The sequence below is a fragment of the Esox lucius genome, chromosome 14, assembly GCF_011004845.1.
Source record: "Esox lucius isolate fEsoLuc1 chromosome 14, fEsoLuc1.pri, whole genome shotgun sequence".
Lineage (NCBI taxonomy): Eukaryota > Metazoa > Chordata > Actinopteri > Esociformes > Esocidae > Esox > Esox lucius.
The window spans coordinates 5,872,944-5,895,468 of NC_047582.1; the positions used below are offsets into that span (position 1 = coordinate 5,872,944).

The 22,525-nt window shown below is 44.9% G+C and overlaps 1 protein-coding gene and 1 long non-coding RNA gene across 7 annotated transcripts in view; one reads left to right on the forward strand and one right to left on the reverse strand.

Annotated features, from left to right (window-relative positions):
• sh2d3ca (SH2 domain containing 3Ca) overlaps positions 1 to 22,525 on the reverse strand; it is a 62,120-nt gene that overhangs the window by 23,072 nt on the left and 16,523 nt on the right. For 3 of the 6 annotated variants that reach the window (XM_010877342.4, XM_010877341.4, XM_010877343.4), the window contains exon 3: positions 18,264 to 18,303. In XM_010877342.4, the coding sequence (XP_010875644.2) occupies positions 18,264 to 18,303 (40 nt within the window). Of the gene's footprint in view, positions 1 to 1,778; positions 2,575 to 8,705; positions 9,113 to 18,263; positions 18,304 to 22,525 lie in introns of those variants that run through there. The other 3 variants (XM_020053578.3, XM_010877344.4, XM_010877346.3) reach the window with 3 other exon arrangements.
• LOC109616623 lies at positions 9,261 to 11,166 on the forward strand. Its single transcript, XR_002197838.3, has 3 exons — positions 9,261 to 10,076; positions 10,266 to 10,380; positions 10,562 to 11,166. It is a non-coding gene; the product is annotated as an uncharacterized LOC109616623 (long non-coding RNA).

Sequence of the window (22,525 nt, forward strand, 5' to 3'; positions counted from 1 at the left end):
AGGCAAAGGTGAGGATCAGAAAGGCATCTCCTCCCTCAGAATAAGAAATAAGAAACCTTTAGCCGCTAAAGTACATCTACACCGAATTTGACTTGGCGAAATTGTGTACTAGCGCTAGTGGCTAAACACATGATCACTCCCCAAGCCTACAGCAGCCACGATCTTCAGGCGTGAGGGTTACGATGAAACCTAAGACCTAAGGGAGGAGGGAGAACAGGCGAAGAGGACTAATAAAAGGTTAAATGTTATAAGGATGTCAAAAAATGAAGACTAATTTCTACAACTTGTTTTCCAACAGATTTTTGGTTGAAAAGACCATGCCTTTCGTTTGGTCTTTTCAAACAAAGGGGGTGGTGGGGGGGGGGGTGGGGGGGACGAAGGGGGGGCGGGCTCGTCACCTCCATCATCATCCATCACCATCCATCACATCATTTCCAGTCACAATGAAAATAGCAGTTCCACCAGCGCAACTCCTCCACTGGTCTTTACCACAACAATGACAAACACACTGCAACATGACCTCAAGGCAATGGCCGTGGCTGCCAAAGCATTCCTTCTTGCTTCGACTGTAAGTGTGGAAACTTGATATACCATCAGCATGATAGATGATAGTGGCACCTTTTTTTTTGCTTGGGCTTTTGAAGTGGTCAAGGACTTCTGTGGGTCGACAGCAGAATCGCCCTCCAGTGTATTTATGAGGCTAACGAGGGAATAGATTGCGTGCGCTTGCCTGCGTGTGTATGTTGATGAGCACACAGGAAAAGAAAGGCCAAACACACAGAGTCCAATCAATACGCGGCCACATCCTGAGGCGAAGCGGTTTGCTTTGTGAGGGAGAAAAAGGGGAAGAAAGCATCATTGGCACTGCGCTGACTAGCTGTCGGAGTGGACAGAGAGACACTGACAGCCAACGCCAAGTCAACCTCTGAAACTGTGTACTGACTGTCGGTACACACACAGAGGGTGACCTATTGACGGGCCAGGCAATGGGGGGGTGGGGGTGACAAGAAACAAATGGAGAGAGTAGAGTAAGAGGGAGGTTGGAGGGGTGTTAGAAAGAGAGAGAGTGAGAGGACAGAGGGAGAAAGACAGAGAAAGAATGAAAAAAGACAAAGACAAAGAAGAGGTCAGTGGAGGGAAGTGGGTGAGAAATGTACAGAGGCCAGGTCCTTACGTTTACAGGGGCTCCTCCCAATGTCCACGGGTGTATGATAATGACATGCTAATGAGTCTGCGTTTCATCTGATTGGTAGACGGCTGATGCATATCAATCAGCATTGTGGGTAAGTTCCAAATGGGTGGCGCATCCTAACATGTTTACACTGCCAAGCCTACCATTCACTCTGTATACACCATATTTATTCTCTTGGTTCTGATGGCTCACTCTAGGAGTGTTAATCGGAATGGACATTTCTTGTTTCTGATGTAAGGTTTGTGTCTTTATATGTGTACGTGTTAGGCATTCTGCACAGTTGGAGCTGTCGATTTGATTTGCTAATAGCATTTAAAAAAAACGCTATGAATGCACGCGCACACAGACACACACAAACACAGACTCAAACACACACACACACACACACAACCCTGTCTAGCGGTGATAAAACAGAAATACCTCTGGGCCCTACAGTCTGTTTCAAGTCTTCGCCCCGCTATCTCCCGTTTGCACTGTGGGGAGAACATCCTATCTTATCGTCTCTCCCTGTTCATCTTCTCTCTGTTCATCCCTCACAGTGGCCCCCCCTCCCCTTTTATCCTTCCCTCCCATCCTCCCTCCGTACCTCAGTCCCGTAGTCCCAACTGATCATCGTTGGAGATGCAGCAGACAGCAAGCCCCCGAGCTGCTTTGCTATTGGCTAGAGATGATGTCATGGCTTGCGGGAGGCAGGGTGGCGTTGAGCGCTATTGGCTGGCAGGGAGGGCTGGGTAGACAGTATGGGAGCGCTGAGGTATCACTTTCATTCATACAGGGCAGAGAGAGAGCAGCCTGACATCACACACACTGCTACATTACAGTACAGATGGGGTTCTGGCACATTGTCTGAGGGTGTGGCCAAGCTTTGACGGACAGCCCCCTCTATTATCGCAGACACATTAAATTGACTGACAGTAACTCTGTCTGCCTCTCTCTCTCTCTCTCTCTCTCTCTCTCTCTCAGATCCCTCATTTGTAAAAGATGGGGGCAGGGATAGAGGGATAGGCGCGGCGGGTGTTGTCCCCGCGTGTGTCTGTGTGTGTGTGTACGAAGCTGTCGCCATGGTGATGTGTCGATGGAGCCCTTCCTGCTTTGGGAGAATAGATGGCCTCCTGAAACAGATCAGCAATGTCCTTGCTAGTCCGAACTCTCTTAATACAATGAAAGCAGCATAAAAAATGTGTGTGTGTGTGTCTGTGTGTGTGTCAACCAGTGGTGATTTAAGAAGGAAATCTTGGATGGGCAATTTCTGGCAAGCTCAACAATTTTTGTAATGCTTTTTTTAATGCAAGACAGCAAATTTTATCCACACATACATTAGATGCAATGTTAAAGGGCAAACGGGTGCGAAGCTGTGGAGATATCACCACCAGAACATCATCAGCCTGTTCTGACTGTGAAACCGTTCCTTTATCCTCATTTAGTGGATTTGTTCAACCATTGCTGATTTCAATTAATGAATCCTAAAAAATGATGGTAAGAGATTGCATCATAACAGCTAATTATACACAAAAAAAGTAATTAATTATTCTAAGAAGATAAGCAAGATAACAGCATCCAAGGGGCCCACTCTCTTCTAGTGCTATAGTGATGTAGTGTCCCCGTGAGTGACAGCCATCTGAGCCAATCACATGCAACAAAAGAAGTTTAACAACACCTACTCTAGCAGTTTTCTCTAGTTCCCCTTTTCAGAAAGCACTGAGCCAGGCTGGAAGTACCCGTAACTGGTTATTTACTTAAATAAAATGGACTGAAACTGATGGAAAAGAAAGCAAGTATGCTGTTTTATTGATAAAATAATACAAAACGTATGATTTGACACTAACTAATAATAATCAATGTTGCACCAATGAATGACAGAACCGGGGATCAAACCAACTGGTATCATCACTGATTCTGAGAGACGCTCAAGGAAAGTTATCTATGAACCCGCCCACTCCCTCCCCCCATCACACGTCATCGTTTCCCTGTAGTTGCTGTTTTCTTAGCTCAGAGGAGGACACATCTCCCTACCCCTCCACCCATCCCTCAATCTCCCCATCTAAATCTATAGCCTTTCTATATCCCTCCCTCCTTCTCTAGCATTCCATCCCCTCTCTCTCCCTCTACCTCCATTCATCTCTCATCACTCTCATCCCTCCATCTCACCATCCCTCCATCCCTCCATCTCACCAGCCCTCCATCCACCCCTGAATCTTTCTACCCCTCCAACTCTCTTCCACCAACTGTCCTTTAAAATGGCTGTACGGCATTTCCTCTTCTAAAGCATGAGTTGTTCATACTACTCACAGGGTCGCCTGTGGTTTAACTTATTGTGTGTTTTGGGGCGTGTGTGTCTTGGGGCGTGTGTGTAAGCATGCGCTTTTCAATGTCTGTGTGTGGATCTGAGAAGGGTTCTGCCTCTGGGGTTTCTGACAAGCTCAGGGTTATTGTGTGTGTGTGTGTGTGTGTGTGTGTGTGCGTGCGCACGCGCATGAGCATGCACAGCACCAGCTCCCTCTGCTGTTCAGTCACACTCACTTAATTAGCCCTAAATGTTCAGTCAGCTCAACACTTCAGCTGAACATACTGCGGCCTCTCTCTGAGCACTGAAAACGCCTGATCAGGGTAATTCTCTGTGTGTTCGCTCTGAACACAATTTGATCAAGGATAGTGAAATGTTTTGCCTAATGTAAACTGAGTTGCATTTAGAAGATTTTCAATTTTTCTCAGCCCTAATTAAATGGAACTAATCTCTAATGATTAATTAGTCGTTTGGGTAACGTTATCTACTTTTCAATCTATATTTGGAATTAAATCCAATTGTTCCAGAAAGGATAGGAACATTGTATTGGGGTTATCAATCACATCCATTTTTAGAAGTACATCAAATGTCCATCGCCAATCTACTGCCTCCAAGATACCTCCAAGATAAAGAGTACTGTCTTTCTGCTGTGGAGATATCCTCTATTTCACTACAAATCACCTAGTGGCACTTTAATTGTCTGTGTTCCTTTTTCAAAGCAAAATAAAATATTTACAATTCCACTGGGATTTTGGCATTTAGTAACTCACTAAAACCTTTTGGGGGAGGTAGAAAGAGGAAGAAGATGTAGTTTCAGTGTAAATGTCAGGGAGGTTGCCCCAGACCCAGGTCACTAATCTGGGATCAGCATGATCCCAACCACCCAATGCTTCATCTACAGGAACTGGAAATGTCTGTTTGTTTAGCGATACAGTATCTTCAACCTAGCTTCGTTTTCCTATGAAAACCGGATGTGGAAAACCATTTCCATTTTGTCTGCTACATTATCTTACTAGCCAACGGCGTCTTCAGTTGTTTTCTGTTGGACCTTTACTTGTCCCATGGACAGCAGAGTTGTTACACAGGGAAGACTTGGAGTCTTGGGGAGCCATAAACCACAACGCTAGTTAGAGGAGTTGTCTGCAAAGAGCAGAGGGCTTTTATGTTTCAATGGCTGCTGAATTTCTAAATTCAGTGGATGGCCTATGTTTTTTTACAGTCTGTTTAATTAGTCAAAACAGAGATTACCGGTTTCCTAAACCGAGCCCAAAAGCAGTGTGTACTGTGCTAGTTCTAATGAAAACAATCCTCCAAAGAAGGTACGAAGGCGGCTGAAAAGCACAGGGTTAAAATCCGAGTTCAAGGGTCACCATGACCTTATCACAGGGGCTCAGTCAGAGAGGATGAATCATATCTGTACAGTTAAACACCCAACCCTGGGGTCCTGAGGTCAATCAAAGTTCAAAGGGGAAGTGGGCACACAACAGAACCCCTCTCCGTGACTGGCGCTGCCCGACAAGCCCTCTCCCGGATCACAGGTACCCTAATAACGACAACAGCAAAGCTCTACCGTGACAGTAATGAACTTGGGTTCATCAGCGTTCAGTGACCAAGTAATGTAACCAGATCAAGATCTTGCGGAGGACCAGCGTGGGAGTAGCCGATGTGAAGGGAGGTGAGGTAGAGCGGCATTTTTGTGGCAGGGGGGGGGGGGGGTAACAGTACATGCCAGACCCAGCCTGTAATCTCTGCTGTACCGTGTCGATCAGCTCCCTCAAGGTACCGAACACACAGACTACTGAGAGAAACCAGCCAAGCGCCACGAGGAGCCCTTCAGATGTCTCTGTGTACGGTTCTCACACACACACACACACACACGTGTGTGAAACACAAAGACACGCAGCAAGCGCATCCCCTTGCCAAACAGAAACAACCTCCAAATCACCTTCTGTAACACCTGCACCTCTGGGAGACTCACACATGCGTCACCAGGGAGCGGGTGTGACAGTGGTGTTGCCGGGTTCAGCCTGCCTGTCAACAACTCTGTTACAGCTGTATACAACACCAGCACCTTGAAAACAACCTTTTCTACACCACACACGCAACTCATCACCTTCAATCCCCAAGTACATTGACACACTCAGAGTTGTTCTTGATTTAAATGTGATGCCAGTGTAGGGAGTAAATAATAGAGGATAACAAAGACACGCATACATACACACACAGACACACACACACACACACACACACAGACACACACAGACACACACTCTCTCTCATGTGACTTTTAGGTTTGCCTCCCCCACCAATGCACACTTCTTCATTGTATTCCAGGATGACACTAGTCCTCCAGACCCTAATAAATAGTTACTGATATTGATACTAGCTAACCCCACTGATACCAGTACTAGCTAACCCCACTGATACCAGTACTAGCTAACCCCACTGATACCAGTACTAGCTAACCCCACTGATACCAGTACTAGCTAACCCCACTGATACCAGTACTAGCTAACACCAATGATACTAGTAGTAGCTAACCCCACTGATACCAGTACTAGCTAACCCCACTGATACCAGTACTAGCTAACACCAATGATACCAGTACTAGCTAACACCACTGATACCAGTACTAGCTAACACCACTGATACCAGTACTAGCTAACACCTTTGATACCAGTACTAGCTAACAAAACCTGGACACACAATCCACATCCTACATTCTGAAATGTTGAAAAAAGCAAACTATGAGCAGTGTTTATTAACTAAAATATGCAATTTTAAAACTAATTGGGAGAAATGGTGAGAACCAGTAAGGAACAGCCACAGAGCCTAATACTGACTCGGGGGTATGGATCAGTGGAAGTGCTCCCCTCTCTCCCCACGGTCCTATGCCATTCCCCTATCCATGACCATGTAGAATCCCTGGTGCTTCACTGCTTCCGCTCTTCACTGGATCAACTATCCATGCGCGCGTTTCAGTCAGCTTCAGGACTCTAGAAGACTCTTTATGGAATTCCCTAGTCAGGATCAGGAAATGAATTTGCACTCAGGCAGTGGCTTGTTTTTTCCTTTTTTTTAAAGGCACTAATGGTTAGGAGCTAAAGAAAAAGCGTGTCTCATTACTAGAGAAAACACCCCGATGTAATTAGCTTCCCCTCTCGGTAACAGACGGATTTTTCTCTTGAACTTCAGTGGTTAAACAGCCGCTTAGCCCTTCGTCTCCCTCGGGGAGAGTGACTGGCTGGCGAGGTGAGCCGGGGGTCTCTAAAGAGGATTTGCTGTTGAAAAGGGAGTTGGGAGAATTGAAGAGGGAGAGCCCCGACGAGACGCGGGACCGGCAGAGCGAAGGGATTACACGGAGAGACGTGCCACTCGGCTGCGGGCGGCATGCGGATCATACCTGCTAACTCCGACGCAGCGCTCGGGTACACGGCTTTGGCTGGTTCAGACGGGTGCGGTTGAACAGGGTTCACGAAGGATGCGTAAGCCCCCGAAAAAAGAGCCTGATATTAGCTGCCGGCGAGTGGCCCCTGGGATGTTACTGAGAAGAATGACGGTGTCGAGGCCTACGATGTCACTCCCCATCGGATGACAAGTGCTCGATACAATTACAGTAATTCCTTATCAGTCATAACAATCGGCCCTCCCTCTGATTCAAAGTGACACCAGCCGCCGGTGGGGGGGGGGGCTACAGGGCCAGGCCTGGCCAAGGGGTATGGGGACGGGGTGGGGGTGACGGAGGCTGCCAGGGTTGAACCTCCCAGCTGGGTCACCGAGGAGATGAAACAAGGCTACGCTGTCTGGCTGGCAGACGCATAAAGGAGGGGATTAAAAAAAAAAACAAGAGGAAAGCACAAACAATGTACTAACTGCATACGGGGGGACAGATGGGTGGGTTCCAGGGGTTCGAGCCCTGATCTGATCTGTGAGCGAACAGGGCTGTAAACATGACAATGGCCCAGTCACAAACAGACTGGGATGGTATGACTGTATTAACGCACAATGACAGTCCTGCCAGTGCACCACACGCCCCCAATACTGCCAGGCTGGACTCATAGAAATGCCGGATAAGTTGTAATCTCTCTGCAGGGAGTCTCTCTAAAGCACAATATCAGCTGGGAAATTGAAAAAAACCTCATGTTAGTCTGAACTCAAGCGTTGACATCCTGCTATTAGTCTCCAATCCTGGTGCCCAGAACTAAACCCTGTTTTGTCTTATTAGTAGGCCATGGCTCAATATGCTCCTGTATTGCCATAGACTCTAAGCAGTTTTAAACTGAATCCGTGACGGGATTGTGTTTCTACCTGCTCTAGTGCTAGTTAGAGACCAGAACACAGGACCCACAGTTCAACAGCCGGAAGCTTCTTTTCAGACCACCTATCAGACTCAAGTGGTTGGAGCTGATGGTTCCGATACAAAAACTTTAACCCACAATCACAGAATATTTTATACACCAAAGTAAGACCAAAACACACAGAGAAGGTCATCTTTCTTTAAACACCACTACCACAAATCATTTTAATAAACCATTTACTGTTTTCTGGTGCAGCTTACATTAAAGAGTGCATACATGTCATTCATTTTGGTACTGCTGCTGGCTGGACTCGAACCCACAACCCTGGCGTTGCAAGCCCAATGCACTTCCAGTAACAACAGTCTACATCACTGGGAGCATCTTACCACACACGCGAAGGCTGGAAGAGTTCCGTGATGTCCTTCTAGAAATGAAGTGTTCCACAAATACCATTCATGATTACTATTCAGTAATAACATTCTACTACATGGTTTCTTCCTATCGGATTCAGGCATGACTTTCTGTTGGGATCCAATTCATCTATCCACTCTTCTCGGCTGCCCTCTGATGTTACAACAGATTATCTGACTACAGAGTGCCTGAATACCTCCTTAGGTCATCTCACATTTCTGCTCAGGCTCTTAATTTAGAGAAGAATCACTAGATATGGCTCCCAGCATACCAGATCCATGATATCACCTGATAGCTACTGGCCAACACTTGAATTAACACTCAACCAACACACCAGTTAATGGCTAAAAGAAACACCTGGAAATTCACAACAAGCCAATACACAGATTCTATTCTATATCGTCTTTACGCATCATTTAAAGCACAACCTCCCCTTCTCTTGAATTACTCAAATGTACAGATACACAAACAAACACAGACACACACACACACGCACACGCACACACACACACACACACACCTGCACCTGCATGAAGGAGCCTCGGTAAAAACAGCAGGCGGCAGCCGACAGAGCGCTCCATAAGCTGCAGCGTTCCGTCATGATTCCTGTCCTCCTGGCTCGGTTCGGCTTAGGCTGTACCCCGCCCTGAGTTACCCAGGACCAGCTCTTCTCTGTCACTGTCCCACAGCAGGCAGGGAGCGCTCCACTCCTCTCCTCGCTAGCAGCCCGGGCACCGGTAGCAGCTCATCTCCCTAGGATACCGTGTGGTGGCTACGCTGCTACCGCTAGCTAATAACACTGCCGCTGCTGATCAGGACTCCAGCTACTCGCACTCAGCTGCCAGTGTTTTCGCTCTCTCTCACTCGCTTTCTCTCTCTCACTCGCTTAGCTCCGCACCGGCTCCCCCCTCTCTCTTACTGTTTCTCTCTCGCCGTGCTTCACGAGCCCTGGCAGAGATTACCTCATCCTTTTCTGATGAAAGAAGTGGGTGGGGGGAGGGTGGAAAGGAGGGAGGGAGGGAGAAGGAGGAGGGAGAAATGCTGGCGGGCAGTGGCGGAGTGCTGTCGAATTGCTGCCGACCCCACCCACTCCCTACTCCTTCACTACCACAGAGAAATACTAAGGAAGGGATAGAGGAAGAGAGACAGACAGACACGCAGGGAGGGAGAAAGAAAGAGACAGAGAAAGGGACAGAGGGGGAGGGAGGTGTCCCTCTATAGTTTCAGCACCTTCTCAAAAGGACTATCCTTTTTTCCTGCTTGAAAGGAATTGCAGGGTAGCATGGGGGGGTAAAGAATGCACGCACGCACGCACGCACACACACACACGCTCTCTCTCTCTCGGTTCTTTACACACCCATACATCAGAACTTGTTTGTTTGAAACGTTAAATCGGAGCATTTTTTCTGTTTACGTGTGAGTGTTTGCAGGCGTGTGTTCTCGTGATTGTTTTTGTGAATACATTGACGTGCTAACTATAGAAAGTGTCTGAGGATATCATTCATGCTGGGTTAGGGTTATCACAGAGAATCACAGAAAGGTGCAAAGCTACATCAAAGCAGACACACACGCACACGGTCTCACAAACATACACACACAGTCTCACACACAAACGCTACCACCTGCACACAACACTGAGTAGTCATGTCGCCGAGAGCAGCCGAGGGGTGGGGCTCTGTCCCTCAGGGAGCTGAGTGACATCACAGAGGACGCCTTGCCATGGCAACCGTTGGGGAATCTGAGAGCATCCTACATTTGGAAGTGTATGAAAGACCTTACAGGAAAGCAGATGAAGGGCTGAAGAATGTCTGCTTCACCTGTTCAACTCGTGCTGTTTGTGTCTAAGTGTGTGAAAGAGAGAGAGAGAACATGTTTCACTACATAAAATAGGGTAAACATTTTACCAAATTATGGTTAAACCAGGATTATTTGAGTTTTAGGGTAAAAGTTACAATTGATGTTGGGTCAGAATTAAGGTGAGGGTTTAAGTAAGGACTAGCAAAAGTTGGATTTTTAAGGAGAATAAATGTTAACGTTCCTTTCTTATTGTTTTTTGTGTTTGTACCCCCTTCATAAACAGGGGGTCATCTGTGAGCTACTTTGTGCTTCTTTGCAACTGAGTTGGTAGAGCATGATGCCTGAAATTCCGTGGGAGAGGGTTCGATTCCCAAAACCCCCTGTATGCAAATTTCATGGTAAACACTGTGAATAAAATCCTCTGTAAATGGCTTATATTATTAGAACTAATCTTGTATGTGAATCCACTGAAATTACACAATGTTGCTAGTAAGAGAGAGACAGAGTGGTCCACAAACAGAAGACACAAGAGATTCATTAACTGAGCAGCCTTTTCTTAAACAACCCTCCCTAAAGCAGAGCTCTGTGGGTGGATTACATGGCAGAAAGAGGAAGTAGCATCACCACAGAAGGATGTGTTTCCTTGCACGGACAAAGACAGCATCCCAATCCGACAACTTCCATGCGTCTCTGTGTGTCTCCGCACGCGTTTGCTGACAGCGAGTCGCATGTTTGCCGCCCATCTCCCTCAGGACTCTGACCCTCCCAAACCATCATATTAAAGGAGCCTCCCGCATCCTAGAGAAAGAGTACAAGTCATTCAGAGCCACCTTAAAGGCTCTCTGTGTAAACAGCTCTCTCATCATTGCAGTCTCTTCTTTCTTAGACAGATTTCAGATCCAGTCTTTTCCACTTTTCCTTTGATTTCCTCAACCACTCCGTTCCGATCTGTCACCTTAAATATCTCTACTCTGCCGCACTCTCTCTGTCACACACACACACCCCTGTCCTTGATTCTCTCTCACATGTTCCCGTCTCTATCTTCCCCTGTGCGTTGTCTGTCTTTTTGAGTTAAATATTAATTACCGAGCCCCTTCCTGACACTGTCCCACGGGCAGATTGGAGAGCAGGAGCTCTGCACGCTCACACACAAACACACAAGAAACGCATGGCTCCCTGTGTTCCCTGCCTAAGAGCCCTAATTATGAGTGAGGGGGAGGAGGTGTGTGTGTGTGTGTGTGTGTGTGTGTGTGTGTGCATGTTCTGATGATCCATTTGTCTAAGATGCCCATCAGCGTTTAGGGGTTCTTCTATTCATTGACTTGTATTCATTATTTATCCATATAAAGCCTCCAGATAGTTGACCCAAACACCTTCTGAAACAAAGACTCTATAACACAGCGCTTGGAGACAGGTCATTTAAAGGGGAACCATGGAGACAGCTCTAATTAGTATTAATTGTGGAGACAGCACATATTTTTCCTTGTTTTTCATTGCAACGTGCATTTGATGTGTTGTTGTTTTATCTGGCATACATTGAAAACACTGATCAATTGAAAAGACTGAATGAGCTTCTGCTAAATTGAAATAAATTAAATGTTAATACATTTCTAACTGATTTACTTTGTAGAGGGCTGCAGTGTCAGCGGGTTCAGTCAGTGTCACAGGTTCAGTCAGGGTCGCGGGTTCAGTCAGGGTCGCGGGTTCAGTCAGGGTCGCGGGTTCAGTCAGGGTCGCGGGTTCAGTCAGGGTTCTGCCTAAATAAAAATCAAATACATGCACATAGCAGCCAAAACAGGACCTACAATCACTAGACTGAGCGTGATGCTGCTGGTGTGTAAACAAGGTGTTTCCTGAATGGCACTCAGTTTCTATGGCATGTAGTGTGTACAGTGTGGTAAGTGAATGAAACCCAAGACTACGAGCGGTATGTTAGCACGTCCAACCCAGTCGATTTACACTCCCTCAGATCAATGGAGGTGGATGCCTAATTCAATCTGCTGTAGGACTCAGTGAAGCAAGATGGCAGAGAGACTACAGGGGACGGATGTGTGGGTCTGCGCCTTATCATGACCGGCCGTAACAACTGATGAACTGCAGAGTGAACTGGAAGCAGCTAGAACCCTCTAACAGAACCCCCCCCCTAATAGAACCTTCCCCTCTAACAGAACCCTCCCCCATAATAGAACCACTGCAGCTGAGACCCTTGGAACACACACACACACACACAGTAGCAGACGAGCACATGCACAAACATACCCAAACCTAAACACCAATAGGGCTTCATTAAACCACCAGTGTGTCTTGTGCCAGACATATGTTAATTAACCGCATATAAAAGCAGCTCCACCTCTCCCTAAAGACCCATACCATCCAACAGAAGAAAATGTTTCAGAGGTCCTGTTGGATTAAGGATTTTACACACAATCTGTCCATATTTGTTCTATACCATAAACTATACTTTTTTTGAATGTATATAAAGAATAGTCCATATTCATTCTATACCATAAACTATACCTTTTTTGTATGAATATAAAGAATAGTCCATATTTGTTCTACTGCATTCCGTAAACTTTCCATATTCATTCTATACCATGAACTGTACACTTTGTGTTCATGTGCAAAACAGGCCATATTTGCTAACGTAATACCAAAACATTATTTGACAGTGAACAGTAGTGCTGAAAAGCAAACATAACTTTTTGAAGCTTACGAAGAATGATATTAAAGAAACCTGCGATGTCAAATTGTACCCCCCCCCCCCCCCAGCTATAAAACCCAGAGACCCGTGACTTTTGCAGATTGCACGTTTAATTTAGACAAATCCCAATTAATGTATCGCTTGAACAGTGTCCTGAAACCTGACACAGCCCAGGACAGACACTCCTCTTCTGCTTTGAGAGACTGGGGCTTTGGAAGCAGGTCTTTACCACTGCACTGAATATTCAGGCCAAATACTTATTTAAACATAAGTGTCATAAATTCTTCAGAGAGAAGCCAGGGAGCCAGGGAGAGATAGCAACACAGGAGCAGGGGAGGGAAGGAGGAGGCTCAGAGGGGAGGTGAAGTAGGTTAGGGTGGGGGGGTCGAGGGAAGGGGAGGCGTGAGAATGTGTAACACTATACTTGTGAGTACAGGACATTCTGTCAGCTCATTTTGCCAATCCACATAAACCATGTTAGACCTGGAGTTAAAGTTAGGCTTATATGGTTATTGTTATGGGAAAAAAAGGGCATTTAATGGGAATGCAGTTTGGTCCCAAAAAATCCTCACAATACAATTAATACAAGCGGGTGTTTTAGTGTGTGCAGGCTTGCGTGCCTGCCTGTGTAATAACAACTACTTGGTAACATCAGGCAACCACACGTCTAACTTCTGTTGTCTACAGGAATCCAAATACCAAGACCACAGTGCCACCTAGTGACCAATGTCGGACCTACACCAAACACGCTGGAACACAGAAGTGCTGAAACAGCGCTGTTGACTTTGGATTCAATTTCCTAAATAGCTAAATGAATTAGGCAAAGTGCTGTGAGAGACTGCTGAAATGGGCATAATTGCAGAATCTACACAAGTGTAATCACCTGCAATTGCATTTCAAAGATCATATTAAATTAGTAATCTAATAAATCTACAGAAAAGGGATTTCTAATAAAAGACCATCTAGTCTTTATTCTACAACATAATGGTATAAAACTTAGAGACTTCTTTAAAGTGTACTTTTAAAACCAAAACAAGAGAAGACTTTGAAAGTGTGCAGATATGCTACGACTTCTTTGTTTACCAAAGAAAAAGGCCTAAGCCAAGATCCGGCCCAGTTGTCCATGATAACAAAAACCATTCACCAGCAGCCATTGGACCATAGCCAAGAGGAGCATAGCAGAGGATTGGAGGGGGCAAACACTGAGTCTCCTAATGTTCACTGATCCTAATTCAATTACAAACACTGGACCTGGAGTCAGGAGCTCAAATACAGGTCCCCTTACATCCCTGAAAAGACAAAGCTTTGACAGATCAAGTCACAGTAGTCCAGCATTTGACAAAGCTTTGACAGATCAAGTCACAGTAGTCCAGCGTTTGACAAAGCTTTGACAGAATTGGTTCCGCAACCCCATTTGGGGCCACCAGATTTGAAAACGGGTCGCAGGAGAAACTGCAAAATGAATTGCTCTTGGTTCGAAGAACTACATTAGGAGCCACGTAATGAGGTTGTATGCAAAAAACACGGGGTATGATTTCATTTTTTAAATAGGGGTCTACATTTTTTAACTGCGGAAGCTATAGAATTACCCCATTCCTGATAAACTCTCTGGAACACGTGTGTGTCTTTTTTGCAGAACCCTTTTAAACAGAGTGGACAGGACCTGACAATAAATCAGACTGGGGGATATATAATGTAATTTCTACACAGAAGACCAAAATTATTAAATTATATTCATTGATTCCTTTGAAACGTTAGGTCTTTTAGATGTAATTACAATCACAAATGATTCAAAAAAATATTGACGCACTGCTTTAGCTCAAATAAGGTGCCCAATAAGGTCTATCTGCGGCCCGTGGCAGGAAAGCTCTGCCCAGGGAAGCTTTGGCGGGGAGGCTCCGCCCATATAGAATACGCTCTCCCACTTCCGATTCGTTCCTCGGTGGCCAGAGGAAAGGAAGCTCCGCCCAGGGAAGCTCCATCAATATAAACCACGCTCCCAATCTTCCAATTCGTTCCACAGCACAAATATGTTCATTGGTCCCTGCCTTGCTGCTTTAGACTGCATTCTGCCGATTCGAGTTTGCAGTAGTAGGCCATAAGCTAAGCATGAATGTGGGGCTAGCTCCTCTCTCACAATGCAATGTACATTGTATGTGTGAAAATATTAATACACATGCTCAGAATGTTAGTGTGATCAATGTAGATCACATACATGTGATGCCAAGTGGGGCTGACAGGCCGGTAGCCTAATTTCATATTTCAGACCTGATTGGCTCTCTGTCTGTCTGGCGCCAACATTAGTTGACAAGAAGAACGAGGAGGGTGGATTGACTTAGCTAGCCTGTTAGCTTCACAAACGCCAGATAACTTGAGAAAATGAATTAAGTGGATTTCATACTCGAGCACCAGTTTGAAACCCTTAATTTGGAGGAGAAACTTGAAGTAAAGCGACTTGGTGCCCATCGACCAGGGGATATTTTCATCACTCAAACTGCTGGTAAAAGTTACCGCAGGTTTAACGTGGAGTGTTTTTTGAAGAAAAAGTGGCTAACGGTTTGCATACAAAAGAAGGCACTCTTCTGTTTCCATGTCTGCTATTTGGTGGAGATGGTACTTGGTCGAGAACGGGTTACAAAGATTTGAAACATCTTTCTGAGAGGATTGCAAAACATGAGAGCAGCGGGAGTCATCTGGACAATGCTGTGAAAGTGGGCTTACTTGGAAGGGTAAATGTCACAGCACAAGTTGACAGTGCATACAGGTGCTCCATTGAGCAGCATAACAAACAGGTGGAGGAAAACAGGAACGTTCTCAGTCGTATCATAACATGTATTAAACTGTGTGGAAAATGTGAAACCGCACTGCAGGGGCACGACGAGTCATTGGACTCCCTGAATCCTGGAATATTCAAATGCATTTTCAAGACTGTGTGTGAGGGCGATTTGAGAATTCAGAGGCACTATGACGCTCAGCCCATCTTCAAAGGACATCTAGCACTGTACAAAATGAACTGTTAGACTGTATGTATGTAGTGTACAGAGAGGAGCTGGCCAAGCAATTGGACGAGACATTTGTTGCCATCCAGGCAGATGAGACAACTGCTGTCTCCTGTAAATCACAAATGGTGGTTGTGTTGTGATACATGTTGCCTGACAATACAGTGACAGAGAGGTTTTTGGTGTTTGTGGAAGTCAAAGATAAAACTGGACTCTGCCTCTCTAATAGCATCAAGGGTGTGCTGGAACCAGTGAAGCTGGGAGAAAAGCTGATCACTCAAACTTATGATGGTGTGGCTGTAATGAGTGGAAACGTCCGAGGGGTACAGACGCTAATGAAAGAGACATACCCACATGCCCAGTTTATTCACTGCTATGCTCACCAGCTGAACCTGACCTGTCAGCAACTTTGTTCAGCAAGGATGAGCATCCTGAAAATGTCTTTTGCCACCTTTTTCTCTGGCACTCCAAAATGTGTTGCGGCACTTGCTGAGGCAACACAGAGACGCATTTCAAGGCCACCCGCTGTACGATGGAACTTTAAAAGTAGAACTGTCAATGCAGTTTGGGAAAACCGTGCTGTGCTGCTCCTGTGTATGGAGGACATATGCACACAACCAGGATGGGATGAGGCCACCATAAGTGAGGCATGCGGCCTCTGGGACCAAGCCTTTCTGCAGGTGCTGGATTTTCTTTCTTCCTTATGCCAGAAGTTGATGTTTTATACAACACTCTGCAAAAACGGAGCATCTGGGATTAGCAGTATGCTCGTTTTCAAGGAGAATGTCCAGAATATGCGGAAGCAAACTGTTGCATGGGCTGCCACCGTTCACAATGGAACAGACGAGCCAGGCCGATGAGTAACCAACACAGCGCCGGTGATGAAGGAGGCATGCAACACTGTCATCTGCCAGGTGGAGCAGAGGTTTTCACAAAGTGACCAGACGAGTGTCAGTGTGTCCATGCTTATCTATTAAGGTTGTTATAGAATGGATCTGTATCCCTAAAAAGTTGTCTTTCCGCTTTGTTGTGGCCTTCAGTGGTGTTGAGCTCATTGCTGTTCGCGTATGGCCCTGTAGGCACATTGGTTCTGAGCTTGGTTGCATTCCTAATTTAGGTTTGTAAATGTGACAGCGGTAATTTTACATGTGTGTGTTTGTGAAGGAGAGCAATTACACAAGAAGGTCTCTTTCTCTCTCTCTCTCTCCAGTATGTGTACTACAACACCTGGTAGAAGCAAGCCGCTCTGTCGTTAAAAGTGTTTTGTGGAGCCACACTGTTTGTTGATGTGTAAAATAAACACATCATTAGCAAGAGGGAGTTTTGTAGCTTTACTGGTATGTATCCTATATTCAGAAATTGTTTGTGCCAATTTTTTACATACAAAAACGCCTGTGAAGTACTGTGAAAACTATACTTATAGCTACACTTAGCTAGCCTACACCCACTGCTCGTCATGAAACAATGATTGAGAATGTTGGATTCGCCCGTGACGGAGACGTGACAAGTTCCAAAGTGGCATTTCTTTCAAAATAATACGCATAACAACATTAGTGGGGGGACACTTTAACCCGTTCCTAATGTTGGTGAGGACATGTCCCCTCCGTCCACACCAGCTGCTACGCCCTTGTCTCCAACTCATAAAAAACTACCGAAATCAAGAGAAACATTTAAAAACTCAAAATGACTTAAATACAAAAAAAAGAATATAAAGAAATTAAAACTTTTGCTGCTAAGAAAGCCAGGGTTCATTCAGTTTGAATTCCATCACTGAGTAAAGTAAGGACTACTCATTCTATTACCCGTTGTATTTTTATGTACATATTTCATGAAATCGCACTCAATCTATATCCAAGTTTTTACAGTAAAAAAGCAAGACATGATGGGATTTTCACTATTGTAAATGCAATAAAATCATTAGATGAGGCAATTGTTTTTCATCTTCAAGGAAAAAACCACAATATTAATAAACATAATGACAAAAAAAACAGGCGCTGCAAATTTTTAGGAGCCAATTGGAAAAGAGGAAGGGTGTTCTATATGGGCGGAGCTTCACTGGGCAGATCTTCCCTGCCGCGGGCCGCAGTTAGATCCTTCTCAAAATTACAGCGCAGGGAGAAATGGCACTAACTGGTTTGGACAACAGTCTATTATAACCACAATATTTTCTCAGAGTGAGCAAGCGGTTTGATTTGTTCTTGTTAAGTAACAATTTGCATGCGTAACGCCTCAAGCTTGCTCATCAATTCGTTACAGCAGAGATTTTGGAAGTAGAATCGACCGTTTAGCTTCATGGATTGGTGCCTTAGTAAAACATAGATCATGATTTATTAAATTAGAAATGGGGATCCAACCAGAGGAAAGACAACGCCTTGAATTACAAGAATGCATCGACTTCATTATCGAAGCCACTTGCCGATAACATCTAAACTCCCTTTCCGGACTCTGAAGTCAGGAACACTTCATCCGACATTAGTTGTGCTAGAACCAAACCAAAGCAAATATAGAAACAGATAGGAATAACAGGTAAACATACGAAGTAGCAGGAGGAAAAATAAAAAGCCTTCAAAACATATCTTACCTCAACGTATTCACCCCGATCCTCTGTTGGCTCCGTGGGGCTAGTGGGAGGACAAAGAGAATCTTATTAATATATTATCGACCAACTCAGGCAAATGCGAAGAATGCTAACCACATGAATGAACCGTGCACATAAAGAAAAGTCCCGGTGGCTGAGCTATATCGTGTTTAACATGATTAATATCAGGAGATATGAGATTGCATATCAGGGCCCAATCATCAGCTGAAGTCTGCCAAGATTACACTCCTTCAAATCACAATGGCCCCATGTACATAACTCACACTTCACAGGAGCCATATCAAATGTCAAGGCCCCACGGTGGAGCTGGGAGGAGACATTTTGTTGGCCCCACAGTGCAGCCATATCACATTACCCTGCCTATTAGAGAGGGGCAATTACATGCCCACTGAGGAAAGATTTCAAACACCCTGTTGGTTCTCAGAATTAACATGTGCATGTGCGCACAGATACACACAAACACACACACCACACACACATCAAACAGCCTGTTCCCAAAGAGAAGCCTTAAGCCTGGGCAGTCACAATAGGCCCTACAGTAGTGAAAAACTGTTCACAGTGAACCAAGATCAAACAGTTGCACGGCAGAGCAGGGCTGGGAATTTGGGAATCATTTAAGCCCTGGGGTGGAGGCGTGGAACTTGACTGGGGATTTCAGGCCCCGTGGCGGAGCTTCATTCCACATCATAGACGTCATGATACTTAGGGGACAGTGGAATCGTACTGAAAGTTCATAGCTGAGAACCGAATATGAAGAGTTTTATCACAAGGGCCCTCATAAACCAAAAGCATTCATTCCCATCTCCAGGCTCCTTGTTCAATGAGACAAGCAAACAGACCTACAAGCGTAATAATCAGTCTGAGACATGTAGGCAGCACAAGAGTCACTTACAAATTCCAACAGGATCTGAATACTGCTGCAAAGTCCTGGCATACATGTTGCTTTGAAGTGCGACTGGGGAACCAGCAGAGGGCACTCCTCCCTCCGGTCTAAAGATTGAATCTACGGAAAGGGTCAGAAATGTTCTGAAGATGTTCTAAGGTGGTGAAGAGGACTGCCCTGTGACGGGTGACATTTTTATGTTCTGACTTTCAGTGTCATGACTGCGGTCATCCATGTCACTTAAAGTAAGGGCAGGGGTGTTAACCCTGGTGTCCTGGCCAAATGTCCAGAAGGGACATGTCCAAAAGTCATAGTGAAATGAGATTCCACATCCAGTTTCCCACTGGAATGGGTTAGGAGCAATATCCACATACCCAAGATCCTATCCTAACGTTTCCACTCTTCTTAACATACCGTAACATCTCCAGAGAAACCCATCTGTTTGTAGATGCCGTTTATGTCACGACATACTTCTACGGAGTATTTGTATACAAGGCATGCCACACTTACTGTGGAGTTAAACAATGCAGAACATGTCAAAACGTTTTTTGTTCAAGACTCCATTCCCACCTGATTCAGAAAATCCAGTGGTGGGAACCAGGGTCCAGGTCAATTACATATTCATGTATGAAATAAGTATTGAAATTTACATCTGAAAGGTCTCGACAGTGAATTGATTTAGATAACAAGGCAGTAAACTGTAGTCAAGTATAGCCTCTATTTGAGAACTACTTCATTTTACTTTAATAGCAAAGTAGCCTTAGAAGCAGCTAACAAAGTGATAGCATCCATGGATTAGCTCAGAAAGGGTCTGAATAACAATAGGGTTAATTTTCAGAAGAAGAAAAACAAAATGTTGTTTGAGCCGACTGGTACAGACCAGCACAATCGCAGGCTATTCAATGGTCTTGGCTGGAATCTGCATACTGATCCGTTCACACACACTCACACATTAACTTCTATCTGCATTTTCGGAAAACAGTGTCGGTCAATAAGCATTTCACTGCTTGATAATCTTCCATATCTGTTTGGTGAAATGTTTAGACTATTAATACTTTGTTTCTGCTTCCTTGCACCAACACTCAGCAGATCCGTGACAGACAAGATCGAGGCATGTATCCTCTGAACCAAATCTGATGTTGCTCCGCTTCTTGACACACTGCTCGTTCAACCAGGATTTGTACGCTGGAATCCCACTCAACAGATGATGACATTCTCCAGCCAACAACTTGATTGGCACACAGGTGCCCAAGCCACCACAAGGAGTCACTAGAGAGTGACAGGGCAAACCAACCCTAATCAATAACTAACCTCCCTAACCCGCTGACCAATCACATCGGTCTCCAACGAACATCTTGGCAAACGTGAGCAGAATTTCAGATTCCCAATGACGGAGCCCCAGCAATTTATTCTTTTTATTTAAACGTTCTTATTTTCCACTGGCTTTGGTAATGTAAACAAATGTTTCCCATCCCGGTAAAGCCCTTTAAATTAAAATGTCTTAAATTGAAGATGGAAGGAGAAAAGGACGGAGGGAAAGGGATAGCAAGATTTAAAGACAGAAAGAGAGAGAAAGGGGATTCAGAGAGAGAGAAAGAAAAAGAGCGATCAAGAGAGAGAAAAAAGCATTAGTGTGTTCTCTTTCAAGTGTCCATACAGAACATGATGCTGTACAGTAACACCCTTCCCACGGTCACAAAGCTGATCTAATGGTTCCCCCCTTTGACCTCTCTCACACACACACACACACACAGTAACACGATCCATGAAGTCAATCACAGCACTATGACTTCACATAGGCCTACATGGAAGTAAAGTAGTCCCTTCCCTTGTCTGGAAGTGGGAAATCACACTGGGACACGTTCCAGACCCCTCCACAGAACCAGAGACACAACCTTACAGTCATCCTATCACCCCCTGGCCCCAAACCTCTGTTTCGCCTCTCTCACAGTGTCAAAGACACATACAAATCACTAACATATGGAAGTATGAACACTCCAGCTTGCACACACAGACAGTGACGCACAAAAAGTACACTAGGAGCATCGGTCAATTCTGACAGTAAGGAGCAGGGCCGGCCCTAGGCATAAGCGACATACGCGGTTGCTTAGGGCCCCGGACTGTTAGGGGGCCCTGGACTGCTAGTGAGCCCAGGGCCACTAGGGAAGAGTGGGCCCCCGAATTTGTCTGTTAACCAGTCTAATTATGATCCAACTATTTACCCAACAGCCTTGCTTTGGACTCAATAGACAAATAATTCACAGAAACGAGATGAGGTAATTTAAACAATGAATAGCCTACATCGCTTTTCAAGTTATTTAATAAAAGCAATGCGAGTGAAATCTGTCCTGTTACTATTCGCCAATAAAAAGACAGTACAAAGATTTTTTTGCAGAACTATGGTAGGGGAGGTCTGCAGCAAACAATACATTTCTGTCAGTTGCCCAGTCAACCTCTCTGTGGCGCCCTTCAACCGTTTTCTTTGCATTACGCGAGAGTCACGTGCGTTTAAAATAGTTTTTATTGTGGTCATGCAGCGAATCTTGGAAGATTTATGCTACACAATTTTTATATCCGTGTCACTTTTATAAAATGTTTACTAATTATAAAATACTAATACTATCTATAAAATATTTAACTTAATATGTTACAATTTTACTATTGTTTGAAAGTATATGTTTGGGATGGTCTGTAGAACCAGATACATTTTTTCACACCTTTGAAAATGTTGCTCAACAGAGAAATGTACATATGTATATATTTATATAATAAAAATATGCAAAGGAAATGGCAGAAGGTTTTCTCAATGTGTTGACCTTTCGAGAGGCATGTGCGGAAACTGAACAAAATGACGGCTCACAAGAACGGACGATGTAGGCTATCGGAATGGCCGATGTGGAACGGCCGATGTGCGAGCAAAAAATACGACGATGCACGTCCGTGGAGACGGACAGGCACACATCAAATATAAAGGACACTATATCGCGGATGGGCATGTGCTCTGCCCTGGTTGAGCCTTACACGTGCACGTGCCTCACAGCAAATATTGAAAATGTGTCAAGGTTCATTTATTCCTTTTGAGTTATTGCTGGACTGTCTATGCTTGCTACTCTCTCACTCTGGAACGAGGTTGAGCTAGCTCAAGAACTACATCAAAGGGTTACCTCCTCTATCCCCTCAATGAAACGTTTGATCAAACCTTTTGGAAAGAGAAAAATCTAATGGCCACAATAATATTCTGTCAGTGCAAAAATGTACTATTGGTAGGCCATCAATTGATTGACATGTACTACATTTTATGCAATACAAATGTTTTTCTATCAAAGGCCACAGCTTTTCTTCGCTGCACTGCATTAGAAAC